General features: G+C 37.9%; 1 protein-coding gene and 1 pseudogene across 1 annotated transcript; both read left to right on the top strand.

Annotated features, from left to right (window-relative positions):
* The first annotated feature begins 375 nt into the window (after positions 1 to 375).
* LOC129901732 (two-component response regulator-like APRR1) lies at positions 376 to 6469 on the top strand (annotated as a pseudogene).
* A 92-nt stretch (positions 6470 to 6561) lies between these two features.
* On the top strand, positions 6562 to 13212 carry LOC129901731 (uncharacterized). Its single transcript, XM_055976991.1, has 2 exons — positions 6562 to 8128; positions 13019 to 13212. Exon 1 carries the CDS (start codon positions 7012 to 7014, stop codon positions 8014 to 8016), a length of 1005 nt encoding a protein of 334 aa, XP_055832966.1. The 5' UTR covers positions 6562 to 7011; the 3' UTR covers positions 8017 to 8128; positions 13019 to 13212.
* Positions 13213 to 13370: the final 158 nt, after the last annotated feature.

The raw sequence follows: 13370 nt of genomic DNA, 5'->3' as shown, positions 1-13370 counted from the left end.
CGGGGATAATTTTATTCTTCTTTTGATTGGTGATTCCGACTTGCGAATTGTATGGTATTTATCGGTCGGCGGCAGTTCAGAAATGGCCGAAGTTTCTAGATTGATTGCTCTGCTTTGTTGTTGTACCGTGCTTGGGGAATGAGCACTGAGCAGCATAACGGTTTGTTGCTAAATGAATTGGATTGGATGACCAGGTGATCAGCAAGATGATGCTATGCTAAACTGGTAGCCATAACTCTAATTATTGCAGTTTTGTATCCCTGTAATGGAGCGGGAAGTAATAGTAATGGAAGTTCTCCAATAATAGTTTTCGGGAGAGCTAGGGTTGTATTAGAACCCTAATTTGTTGTTGATTTCTAATATTTTTGTGTGGTAGTTATGGAGATGAATGAGATTGTGAGGACAGGGGATGGGTTTATTGACAGGTGTGAAGTTAGGATTTTGCTGTGTGATAACGATGCCAAGAGCTCGGAGGAAGTTTTTACACTCTTGTGCAAATGTTCTTATCAAGGTAATAACCAATTCTCACAATTAATTCACATTTTGGAGTTTGTAGTTTGTTTTTATCTGATAAAATTCAGATTGCTAATTGATATCATTTGCTTGAGCTCTGATGTTGTCATCCTTGACCTTCTGTTGTTAATGTATTTTTTGACTTTGTCACTTCGCATTATTTGTTTGACAAATAGCCCCCTATGGGCTATGAATATGAATTGCATGAAAGTAGGATACTCCAATTCGAGGGTCAAAGAGTTTTAAGCACCTTTGGCACTCTTCAGAGTATGATTTGATTGACTTGAATTTAAGTATGAAGCATGAAAAATATGTCTATGTATTTTTCTTCTCTCCTTTAGGCCTGCGTCTTGTCATTTTAGGGGGAAATAAGGGTTCTTTCTATTGGAATCCAATGGGTCGTCAATATAGGATTGTGGTACATTTTGGGTCTTAGTCTGTCACAAAGCGTTATAGTTCTCCCACAAATTCTATTTGAAAGCTTCACAAAGAGTTATAGTTCTCCCACAAATTATATTTGATTTCAAATAGCCTATGATCCATTATGTCAGCGATAAAGGATTTTTCCTCTTTTAACGTATTGTTGAATTTTATTTTATTTCTTTATTATGATAATGATGTATCTCAGCTAGCTAGATTGCACTTCGATAAACACAGGTACCAAGTAACTCGGTGGCTAGGCAGAAGAGAAAAATTCACCCTGTGTTACCTTTGTTAGGATATGAACCTTGGTTTTCAAGGTTGTTACTCTAGATTTTTGTTTGGATATGGGGAAAGTTTAGTTTGCAACTTGTTAAGGGTTCAATATCCAGAGTTCTTCTCCTCCCTTCCTTCCCAAAACCGGGAGAAGAACAATAAAGAAACACATGAAGGAGAAAAAGGAAAAAAGTGTTTGGAAGAAAACCTTAAGAGGGAAAAATTGGGGATTAGGGGCGGCTGAGAGGAGGAGTTGATGTTAGTAAGTTACTCTTGTTTTCTGATGCTAGGTCAATCTTCAGTTGCTTGCCACACAGTAGTACTAGACTCAACTTTTGAATGATCCTATGTCTAGTTGTGATGATTGTTGCATTGCAGTGATATCAGTGAGGTCACCCAGACAGGTGATAGATGCATTGAATGCAGAAGGACCTCATATTGATCTCATCCTTTCAGAAGTTGACCTTCCTATGTCTAAAGGATTTAAGATGTTGAATTACATTATGAGGGATAAGCAGTTGCGACGCATTCCAGTGATCAGTAAGCTTAAGTTTTTGTACATTGTACACTACCTCGAAATGTATTTATGAGTGTGGTCAAACATACTGTTTCGTTTTCTTTTTGTAGTGATGTCATCGCAAGATGAAGTCTCTATTGTTGTCAAGTCACTGAAATTTGGAGCAGCTGACTACCTGGTAAAGCCTCTTAGAACTAATGAGCTATTGAACTTGTGGACACACATGTGGAGAAGGAGGAGAATGGCACTTTTTTCTGTTTTACTGTTTGCTTTTCAAATTATCTTTCTTATTTTTACTTGAAATATTTATTTACACCAAGGATATCTGGAAATTTAGGGTAGGAAAAGCATGTGAGAGTGACTGGTATAAACAAATCTTTGATGAATGTCTTTTCTCTCATCGGTTTGAAACTTTGAATATATTTATTGTTGCTTGTTCTAATATAAGTGGAAACTGTGTTGGAACCCTTCATTTTGTTGTTTATTTTTGTGTTATTTAGGCTGCATGTGAAGGAGGTTTTCCTTGTACCAATTTTTGATGTTGGTGATCTGCAAACATTCTATGTCAACACATCTGGAATAATCATTTTATTTTGCTTTGTTTCATGTACAACTCGGACTAGTGGAGAAGAACATCTTAAATTATGACTTCGATTTGGTTGTGTCAGAGCCCAGTGATCCTAGTACAAATAGCACTACTCTTTTCTCGGATGACACTGATGATAAGTCGTGGAAGTGTGTTAATCCAGACATGTGTTCCTCTACTATGCTGCAAGAAGAGGCAAGATACAAGGTGGAGAAGCAAGTTCTTTTAAAGTTACTTTTGAAACCCTTTCTTGTACTTTTATGTTTACACCAAATTCAAGTTGCTAATATGGTTGATGAGTGATATCCCATGACTTGTTCTTTTGAGGTCTTAAAATTTGACTTTTTTGTATTTTCTTATAACATCAGGGAGGAGAGGGAAAGGGGAAGGGGGAGAGGTTGCTACATTACTGATGGGATTGGAATCCTCCACCTACAATGTGAAAGGCTGGGTGCTCACCAAGTTAACTTCCCCCCAATCCCTTGTTGTTAGAAACCTTAAAGTGCAAGCCTCAGCACTTAAGACGTGAGAGTGGAAACTTGAGCTAAAAGCATATATGAAGTGGTAGTGTGACTTTTATTTTGTGACTTTCCTAAAGGGGGAGGGTGGTAACATATATTAACTTGCAATCTACAGGTTGGACACACTGCTTTCTCCTCTAGATAAACTGAAAGAAAATTTATTGACCTTTGATAATTCAGCTGGTTCATATTTCATTGCTAGTCATACACTCTTATATCAGGGTTAGCTGGTGAGGGATTTTTCATTCAAAAATGACTGTTCTGGAGTGTTTGTGGATAAAACTCAAAAGACTTTCTAATATAAATTGCAGAAACTTGCAATTCTGATATCCCAAAACACGGATGGTACCTTTTATTTTTGGTAGCAGCACCAGTTGCTCCTTGAGGTCTACTAGTGAGAAGTTATGTTTTGTAGCTACAGATAATAAATGCACCTTTGTATAAATTGCGGTAACTTGCAGTTCTGTTGTCCCAATACCTGATAGTAAATTCTATTTTGAGCAGCAATCACCAAATGCTCCTTAGTCCAAGATGTAGTAGTGACAGATCATGTTCTGTAGCTACAGATGACAAATGTTCTTTGGCAAAATTGCTTCTTGATCAAACATTGTTGAACTAACATGTGTGTCTTCTGCGTTTATTGTCTGTCGTTTTCTATGTTTTCAGTCTAATGCTTCCACTGATGCTGCTCCTGTAGAGACTGCAGTTGTAGTTCCATTTGAGCATCAGCGTGATGCACCAGGAACTGATGATCAAAGGACAGGTCAGTGGTTCACATGATTTTGAAACACTTAATGGAAGTATTTATCTAAAACTGCATGTTGATAGTTGATGAAAATGAGTACAATCTTCATTTAGAAAACAAATAAGCGAATCATTATCACTGAAAAGGAGATTATTGCATTTGGATAGTATTATCTCATCTTCCGCTATGTCATGTTTACTCAACCCTATAAGATAGAGAAAGCAACTGTATAGTTGAAGGTATAGCTATTAGTTGTCAACTTGTTATATGGCTCAAACCCTTTCCAGCAGTGTCCTCCCCACCCACCCCAAAAAATAAATAAATTAGTAATAATAATGAAAATTGAGTTTGTTGGAAATGGTGGTGAGATTTTCTTTCCCTTTGTGCTCGACTGTTATCTAAGTTTCTAGGAACTTGAGTATTTTCCTGTTAGCTTTGCGTTTGAACTGTTAGTTTTTCTTTGAACTGTTAGTGTTTATACCATTTAGAAGTTACAAGGCATGCCTAAGAAAGCTAAGCACAAATAAGAAAGCAGAAGTAAGCTTTATGTAGCATGTAGATTTGACATATATACAGGCTAAATTAATAAGTTCTCGCTATAATACTGTGCCAAAAGTCTGAGGAAGATACTAAGAAAATGCTGTATTCAAGTGAAGCCTATTAGAGCAGTTATTAAGTTCTTGTTAACTGATGTCGAAATGCCTGTCTATAGTGCAGTGTTGGATGCATCTTGATGGTAGTCTCTCTGTTCCGTGTGTTCTGGTTTTATTTGGTTTATAATCTCGTGTAACTAAATTCTTGTGTCAGTGTATTTAAGAGGCTCTAAAATTGATTAATAGGTGATATGCCTTGCTTTACATGCTTAGAGAAACTGCATATTTTTTGAGAGATGCAACTTTTCTATATCTTCAGATAAGTTTCAACTGACATATGCTTATGTTTAACAGGAGAAATTTCACCATTTCCTAAGAAGAGTGAATTGAAGATAGGTGAGTCTTCCGCCTTCTTTACATATGTCAAGTCAAGCTTGCTGAAAAGCAATGGCCAAAACCCAACCTCTATCCATGGAAATGTGCCTCAGCAATTAGGGATTGAAGGAAAGACTTCATTTGGCGGACATGAACACATTGATACTAACATACAAGTCACTGGAGATGTAGAGAGTCATTTGCAAGGTGATGGCTATCCAAAAAGCAACAATATTCCAAATTCTTTTTCTATTGAGAGGTCATGTACTCCCCCTTTATCACAGGAATTTCCACATTACAGGAACTCAAAAATGGAGGAATTCTCTCAGGTGTATATGCATGCATCTCAAAAATGAGGCTCAGCATGCTGTTTCCAGTTTTCATGCACAAACTCATCCCTATTTTATTTCAGGAGTAATGAATCAGGTCATGATGCCATCAACTCAAATTTATCATGAGAGCATGCAACATCTCCATAATCATGCTAATTCAGCTATGTTGCCTCAGTGCAATCATATGCCGCAATATCCTCATATGTATGGAATATCATCATATCCTTTCTACCCGATCGGCATGTGCTTACAACCAGGTCAATTGCCAACAGCACATCCGTGGCATTCATTTGGCAGTTCATCTTCTGTGGAAATCAAGGTGAGTAAAGTTGATCTTAGAGAGACAGTTTTGATGAAGTTCAGACAGAAGAGAAAGGAAAGATGTTTTGACAAGAAGATTAGGTATGTTAACCGGAAACAACTGGCAGAGCAGAGACCACGTTTGAGGGGACAGTTTGTAAGGAAGGTCAATGGTATGAATGTAGATCTTAACGGGCAACCTACTTCAGCAGGCAATGACGATGTTGAAGAAGAGGAAGAGGAGGAAGAATAAATAGAATATCTGGATTCTTCACATGGGGATGATCTGTGAAGTTGATTGCAATTTTGTGGTAGTTTTCTCTTGTATTATCAGAATTCCCTGGGGCAGAGATGTATTGTAGCTATGGATGAATGCAGAATGACACCTTGATCTACATGCACACAAATGGCTCAAGCTTTCTTTCAGCTTCCAATCAAAGGCATCAGTGGTCTACATGCATTATCAGGTGTGCAACGAGATTAAATCTTATTCCTGCTCCCTATCGCTTTCAGTCCTGTGATTTAGAGTTTAAGTGGAAACTCTTGAGAAGCAGACTGTAATAAGATCTCAAGTGTGTGGCAGGTGCTATGGTTTTGCCATGTAATGTCCTTGGAAGTAAAAGTTCTTAGATCCATGTGGAATGGGAAATCAGAGACACAATGCACTTTCACAATAACATTCTTTGTGGGAAGTTTCATGAAGTTCACCATATGAAATTAATGAGACGGCATGTAATAGACTGGTCATATGGTAATCTTTTGAGATATTTCTGAGACTTGGTTGTAATGATTAAGTTCTGTTTCAATCCCATAATGCAGCATGTTATTTAGCAGTACCCTAGTTTGAGCAATCATAACTGATCACTATATATTGATCTTGCCAAAAATCACTAGTGGAATTAAAAGTACAAGTAATGGTACACATGCCTTCGAAAGCTTATTCTCGAGTTTGGAGCATGAAGCGGTTTTGTGGATAGTTATCCGGTTCGGGTACCAAGGAAATGGAGTACCAAGGAAATGGAGCAAGAAAATTTATTTCACTAACGCACAGCGGCAAGTAGCCCGGTGTTTGTTCAGACCTATCTGTTTTGAATGTCTAAGGGCATGAGTTAGGACCCTATTTTAGCCATGAAATGCAAGTCTTGGGATCACTCTCTTTGTTATAGTTTGACATCAAATTGGAATTGTGTATATAAAAATCATCACGGATAAGATGGTTTTGTTTTTAAAATATCAAAATAACAATATGGATTAAACTATTAGCAGGAGAAATAAGATTGCAGGTTACTTATTTTATATGCTGGAATAATGTCAGTGGCGAAGGCAAAAGGGTTCCCTTACGTTAAATGATTCCTAAACAAATAATTGATTTCATTGTACGTTGAAGTATATTCCAAGCCAATTAAAAGTGCCTATCTTTTTCATCAGCAAGCAAAACAATAAAAAAGCCAAGACATTGCTAAGGTTCTCAATGTTAATGATGTTATCTATTTTTTCACGTCTTTGGTAATGTGCCTTCTTTAAAACAACCACTCCCCACCACCCACCACCCCAACACAGTCTGTCTTTTTACACACAAAGTTAAGCCAACTAATACTTAAGATGTTTTGGAGATCACAAGGACAAAACTAACAACGAGCCCAAACAAAACAAAACAGAAACAACTCCACTGAACCAAGTCCTCTTAGGATGATGACAGCATTTTGTTGTTGGCCTATCTGTCAACAAACCTCTATCTTAACTACTGTGAAGAATGAAATTTCCATTAAAATGCATCATCTGAAATAGAGGAGGAAACATCATTGCCAACTACTTTGCTTCGAAAATACCAATATGAAAGACTGCTCATCTGTTCCAATGCAGGGGACTGGCAAGATTATCAGAAGATCAATCTTTATCTTTCTGCAGAATTACCAGTTTTTCACTACAAGAGCAGCACTTCTAGCCTTCCCTTTTGCTGCCTCGATTCTTATGCTACAAGCATTCGTCCCTTCAACGTGTTTCCTTCGAGCAATCCATGATCACCTGCATTCTCTATTTGATGCAGCAGGATTACCATCGTCTTCAAAACTCTTCACACTTCTCAATTCAAAGTTTTCTCAGACCATTGTCATCTCTTTTCTTGCATTTCCTTTCACTCTTTCCTCTCTTATTTTCGCAAAGGCATCTGTAATTGAAGCTCTCAGTGATCAGAAACCATCCAAGAAAGCTGCATTTCCTTCTTTTTGCTCCCTCTACAGTTCCATTCTTCTCACTCAACTTTGCAACTCAATAGTCATCATCTCAGCAAATGCAACTTGTTTTACTCTCCTATTTTTCGCCTTCAATATTTTTGTTTACGGATTTAACCTTTCATCTCCAAGATTCATTCTTTTTATTTCAGCAACAGGAGCAATAATTTGTTCGATCATTTTAGCCAGCACTCTGATCATCTGCAACTCGGCTCTGGTATTATCAGGAATGGAGAAAATCGGAGGGTATATGGCGATTCTCAAGGCTTGTTTTTTAATCAGAGGGAAAAATGCAACAGCATTATCATTAGCCCTGATTTTCAACTTGGCCTTGGCTGCAGTTGAAGTTCTATTCCAATACAGAATTATCAAAGCTTATCATCACAAAAGAACAGGCTTTTCTGCTATTGCTTTGGAAGGAATGCTCATTGCTTATTTGTATGCCATTCTTCTGGTTCTTGATACCATCTCTAGCTGTCTTTTTTTCGAATGCTGTAAAACGGGTTGCCAGATGGATGAAGAGGGATGTTTTCCGTATCAAATTCAGATTGAAGACAGAGATCACCATGCAGTTCTGTTGATAAGGACCTTAGAAGAGCTTTCTTGAATTTTCTGAGTAATTCAACTGATTCTGTATTATGATTCAGTTGTCACGTGAACTCGTTCAAATATAGGTTCCTACAAGGAGTTAGTATTGTTTCAAACATGAAAGATAGGATGTTACAAGAAGGGGAAAAAGGATTAGAAAACAGAAAGTTGAAGCAATTAAAATGTAGCTGTAAATTGCTACAAAACTGCAGGGAAGAAAAGAGAAAGCTGAAATATTTTAAGTATTCTTCTTATTTCTTAGATTGATAATTGCATAGGCTACACACACATATATATAGTGTGTGTATGAGGACTACAAACCACAAAACAAGCAGAAAAAAAAACTCACACAATACATATGTGGCCAACTAACCACCACTCTTTGTGGCCAACTAACCACCACTTATTGTGGCCAACTAACCACCACTAAGTTTTAAATAAAAGACTTGGTTACTACATAAAAATATCTACTAAGTAGGAGTTTCTTAGATAAATCTTAATTTCCTAACACTCCTCCTTAAGATTTTTCATTGAAACTCCCTGCAACGACCTTTGAAACTCAAACTTATTGGTGGGAAGAGCCTTGGTTAGAATATCGGCTTGTTGTTCTTTACTTCTGCAATGCACCAGCTTAACTTCCCCATTCTTCTCGGCATCTCGCAAAGCATGGAATCTGATGTTGATATGCTTCGTCCTTCCATGTTGCACTGGATTTTTAGCCATAGCAATGGCTGATTTATTGTCTACATAGATCACTGTTGGTTCTTTTGGCAAAAGATCTAATTCAAACAAGATTTTTCTCAACCAAATTCCTTGATTTGTAGCAGATGCAGCTGCCACATACTCGGCTTCTGCTGAAGATTGAGCTACGATATCTTGCTTCTTTGTGCTCCAAGAAAAAATGCCTGAACCAAATGAAAAGGAGTAACCAGATGTGCTTTTGTAATCATCCACACATCCACCCCAATCGCTATCTGAATAGCCAATAAGAGATCCATTCTCCACACTTCTATACCAAATGCCATAATCAGTTGTCCCTCTAATATACCTCAACACCCTTTTAGCAGCTCCAAGATGCTTAGTGCTGGGACATTGCATATATCGGGACAGTAGACTAGCTGCAAACATCACATCTGGCCTGATAGCAGTCAGATATAACACGCTTCCAATAAGGCTCCTATAAAGTTTTGAATCTGCCCGTTCTTCTCCATCATCCTTCATTAACTTTTCATTCACAACAAGTGGAGTTGCAACAGGTTTGCACTTATCAAGCTTGAACCTTTTTAAGAGATTCAGGGCATACCTCTTTTGGAACAAGAAAATTCCTTCAGAAGATTGAGAAATTTCTATTCCCAGGAAGAACTTCATCTCCCCTAGATCAGACATTTCAAAAACTTTTAGCATCGCATTTTTAACTTCTTGAACCGCAAGAGAATCTTCACCTGTGATCATCAAATCATCAACATAAACGGATATCACAATTAGCTTTCCATCAGCTTGCCTTTTGAAGTATAAAGTAGGCTCATTTAGGCTTCGGTTGAAGCCTTGAGACAATGAGTATCCAGCCTACTGTACCAAGCTCTCGGAGCTTGTTTAAGACCGTAGAGAGCCTTTTTAAGCTTATACACCTTGTCTTCTTCACCTGCAACTATAAAACCTTCAGGTTGTTCAACATAAATATCTTCTTCAAGAAATCCATTTAGAAATGCAGATTTGACATCTAAATGATAGATTTTCCATTTGTACTGTGCTGCAAGAGCAATTAGAAATCTTACTGTCTCATGCCTCGCAACAGGTGCAAACGTATCTCCAAAGTCCACTACAGGCTGCTGGGAATAGCCTTTAACTACGAGCCTGGATTTATGTTTGAAGATGGATCCATCTGGATTGAACTTCGTTCTATAGACCCATTTAACACCAATAATGTTCTTTTGTTCGGGCCTATCAACCAGCTCCCACGTATCATTTTTATTAATCATGGCAAGCTCCTCCTCCATTGCGGAAATCCAAGCTTCATGACTTGCTGCTTCTTCAAAGGAAGATGGTTCCACAAGAGCAAAATTGCATTGCTCATAAACTTCAGCTAGTGACCTGGTCTTCAAAACTGGAGAATCAGTTGTCAATTCAACATTTGAAAGGTGTCCTGCTCCAGTAATAGGACTGGAAGAAATATCACTCGTCCGCGGACTTTGAGCTGCAACTGAGGTGCTCCCATCTTGGTTCTTCACAACAATATCTCGATCCCAATCATAGTGGCTAGACTCGTCCACTGCAAGATCTCTACTGATAAGCACCTTCTTCGTACGAACATTATACACTTTGTACCCTTTTGCAACTGCGCTATAGCCCAACAAAATACAGAGTTCTGCCTTGTTATCCAATTTGCCTCTTTTAGCATCTGGAACATGTGCATAGCAGACTGAACCAAAGACTTTTAAGTGTCTAGCAGATGGCTTTATACCCCTCCATATTTCAAATGGTGTCATGTCTTGGAGTGCTCTAGTTGGTAACCTGTTCAGCAAATAGACTGCAGTATTGACTGCCTCAGCCCAAAAATATTTAGGCATTTTCTTTTCTGCCAGCATGCATCTTGCCATCTCCATCACTGTTCTGTTCTTCCTCTCAGAAACCCCGTTCTGTTCTGGAGTGTAGCTTACAGTGAATTGTTGTTGAATACCTAAGTCTTTACAATACTTGCTGAACTGATGTGAAGTATATTCAGTTCCATTATCTGACCTGATATACTTCAACCGGCAGCCACTCTCCATTTCTACCATAGCCTTGAATTCTTTGAAAATAGAGAACACCTGAACTTTGCTACTTAGAAAAAAGACCCATGTCATTCGAGTAAGGTCATCTATAAAGAGAATAAAATATTTATTCCTACTCAAAGAAGACGTCCTCATTGGTCCACATATATTTGTATGAACCAACTCTAGCTTTTCCTTCGCCCTCCAAAGACTTCCTTTAGGAAAGGATAGTCTATGCAATTTACCAAGTTGACATGACTCACAAACATCTCGGCACATGTCAATTTTGGGTACATCAAGCACCATACCCTTGGATTGCATATACACCAATGAACTAAGGTTGTAATGACCGAATCTTTTGTGCCAAAGCCAAGTATCACTCATTTCAACATTGAAAGAGCAAATTTTAGCAGAATAACATGAAATTGGAAAGGAATTGCCAATCATGCTAATTTTAGCTACTTCACAACCTTTAGGATCATAAATGACACATTTTTTATCCTTAAAAGTAAGTGAGTAATTATTATGAAGTAACTGAGCAACACTCAACAAGTTTTGAGTTAAGCTTGGCACATAAAGAACATCATTTATGATTTTCATACCTTCATCCGCAGGAAATTTTACGGACCCTCTACCTTGAGCTTGCACCAGTGCACCATTTCCAAGCTTCTCTTTGGTCCTATCAGACCTGTCCAAGCTAACAAACAGATTTTCATCAATTGCCATGTGCCTTGTGCACGCACTATCGACATACCAATTGCATCGATCAACATGTGATGTGTGTGAAGCCATGAATACCTCCTCCTCTGTTTTTTCAACTTGGTGATCTTCCGCAAAATTTACTCGTTGGGAAGACTGACCACTTTGAGTTTGCTTTTGCCTGCAATACTTCTCAATGTGCCCATATTTCTTGCAATATCTGCATTGAATAAGGGACCTCTTGGACTTCTGCCAACAATTCTTCTCCAAGTGGTTTGTCTTCTTACAAATACCACAAGGTGGAAATTTACCTCTCCTCGACGATTCACCTTGGTATCCACCAGATTTCACCTCTCCAGAGTGGTCTAAAAAGACTTTTTTTTCTTCCTTTTGTTGCCTGAATTTATGCCTTACTTGAAAGGCATCTTCGACTGTCCCTTTGCTTCTCATGGTTACCCGTTGCTCTTGGATTTGCAATTTAGAGATCAGCTCAGCTATTGAAAGAGTAGTCAAGTCACAAGACTCTTCAATAGCTGAGATTTTTGATTCAAACTTGTCCAGAAGGCTGACCATGATCTTCTCTACAACCTTCTGGTCTGGAAAGTTTTCACCAAGTATCCTTATTTGGTTCACAATATCCATCAGTTTGGAAGAGTACTCTTTCACACTATCCAAATCCTTCATCTTCAAGAGCTCAAACTCCCTCTTCAAAGCTAAGACCTTAACGGACTTAACTCTGTTGCTGCCTTCAAACTCCTCCTTTAGCTTATCCCAGGCTTCTTTGGCTGTCTCACAAGCCATAATCCTTGTAAACATCACTTCCGTAAGGCTGGAATATATGCAAGTGAGAGCTCTTGGTGATTTAGTCACCAACTCATCATACTTTTTTATATCATTGAGAGTTGGGTTGTCTCTCAATGGCTGGACAACAGGTTCTCCTCTCTCAATGACATCCCACAAGTTGAGAGCCTTCAAATAGGCCTTCATTTTAATGGCCCAAATATGATAATTATCGCCATAAAAAATCGGAGGACCCGTCGTTGGTTGATTTTCTGGTGCCATGTTTTCTAGCAAACAGATCCAAGAAAAAAAGCTTAAAAAAGATGAGTCAATCAACAAAAAAACAAATTCAGATCCCGTAAGAAATGGGCTCTGATACCATGTTACAAGAAGGGGAAAAAGGATTAGAAAACAGAAAGTTGAAGCAATTAAAATGTAGCTGTAAATTGCTACAAAACTGCAGGGAAGAAGAAGAGAAAGCTGAAATATTTTAAGTATTTTTCTTATTTCTTAGATTGATAATTGCATAGGCAACACACACATATATATAGTGTGTGTATGAGGACTACAAACCACAAAACAAGCAGAAAAAAAAACTCACACAATACATATGTGGCCAACTATCCACCACTCTTTGTGGCCAACTAACCACCACTCTTTGTGGCCAACTAACCACCACTTATTGTGGCCAACTAACCACCACTAAGTTTTAAATAAAAGACTTGGTTACTACATAAAAATATCTACTAAGTAGGAGTTTCTTAGATAAATCTTAATTTCCTAACATAGGAGGCAATTCTTCGGTTTATTTTTTGTATAATTATGATCTCAAGAAGACTCGTTAAGAGAACGTGTTATTGTGAATGATTTCTGGTTAGATATCTCATTAAAGAAGTGTGAAGATTCAGAGACGGGAAAGTCATGATGTGACAACTCACATATTAGGTATACGATTTACAAAGTAATGATAGTATAGAATTTGAGTCCCTGTTTTATCTACTACTTCCTATATTTAACAATGGAAGGAACATATACATGAAGATTAACAAAGTAGCAAATTTCCTTCCAAATAGTGGAAATTCAGACAGTAGATTATCAAGATTGCAGGTGTTCTTGTGTAACACATGGACGGCCAAGTATGAAA

Source organism: Solanum dulcamara, chromosome 8, assembly GCF_947179165.1.
Source record: "Solanum dulcamara chromosome 8, daSolDulc1.2, whole genome shotgun sequence".
Lineage (NCBI taxonomy): Eukaryota > Viridiplantae > Streptophyta > Magnoliopsida > Solanales > Solanaceae > Solanum > Solanum dulcamara.
The sequence above is the reverse complement of the archived record's forward strand: the minus strand, read 5'-3'. Positions and strand labels throughout refer to the sequence as shown.

Excerpts from the sequence above, each read along its gene's own strand:
- LOC129901731 (XM_055976991.1), top strand. The coding sequence starts at position 7,012 with ATGAAAGACTGCTCATCTGTTCCAATGCAGGGGACTGGCAAGATTATC.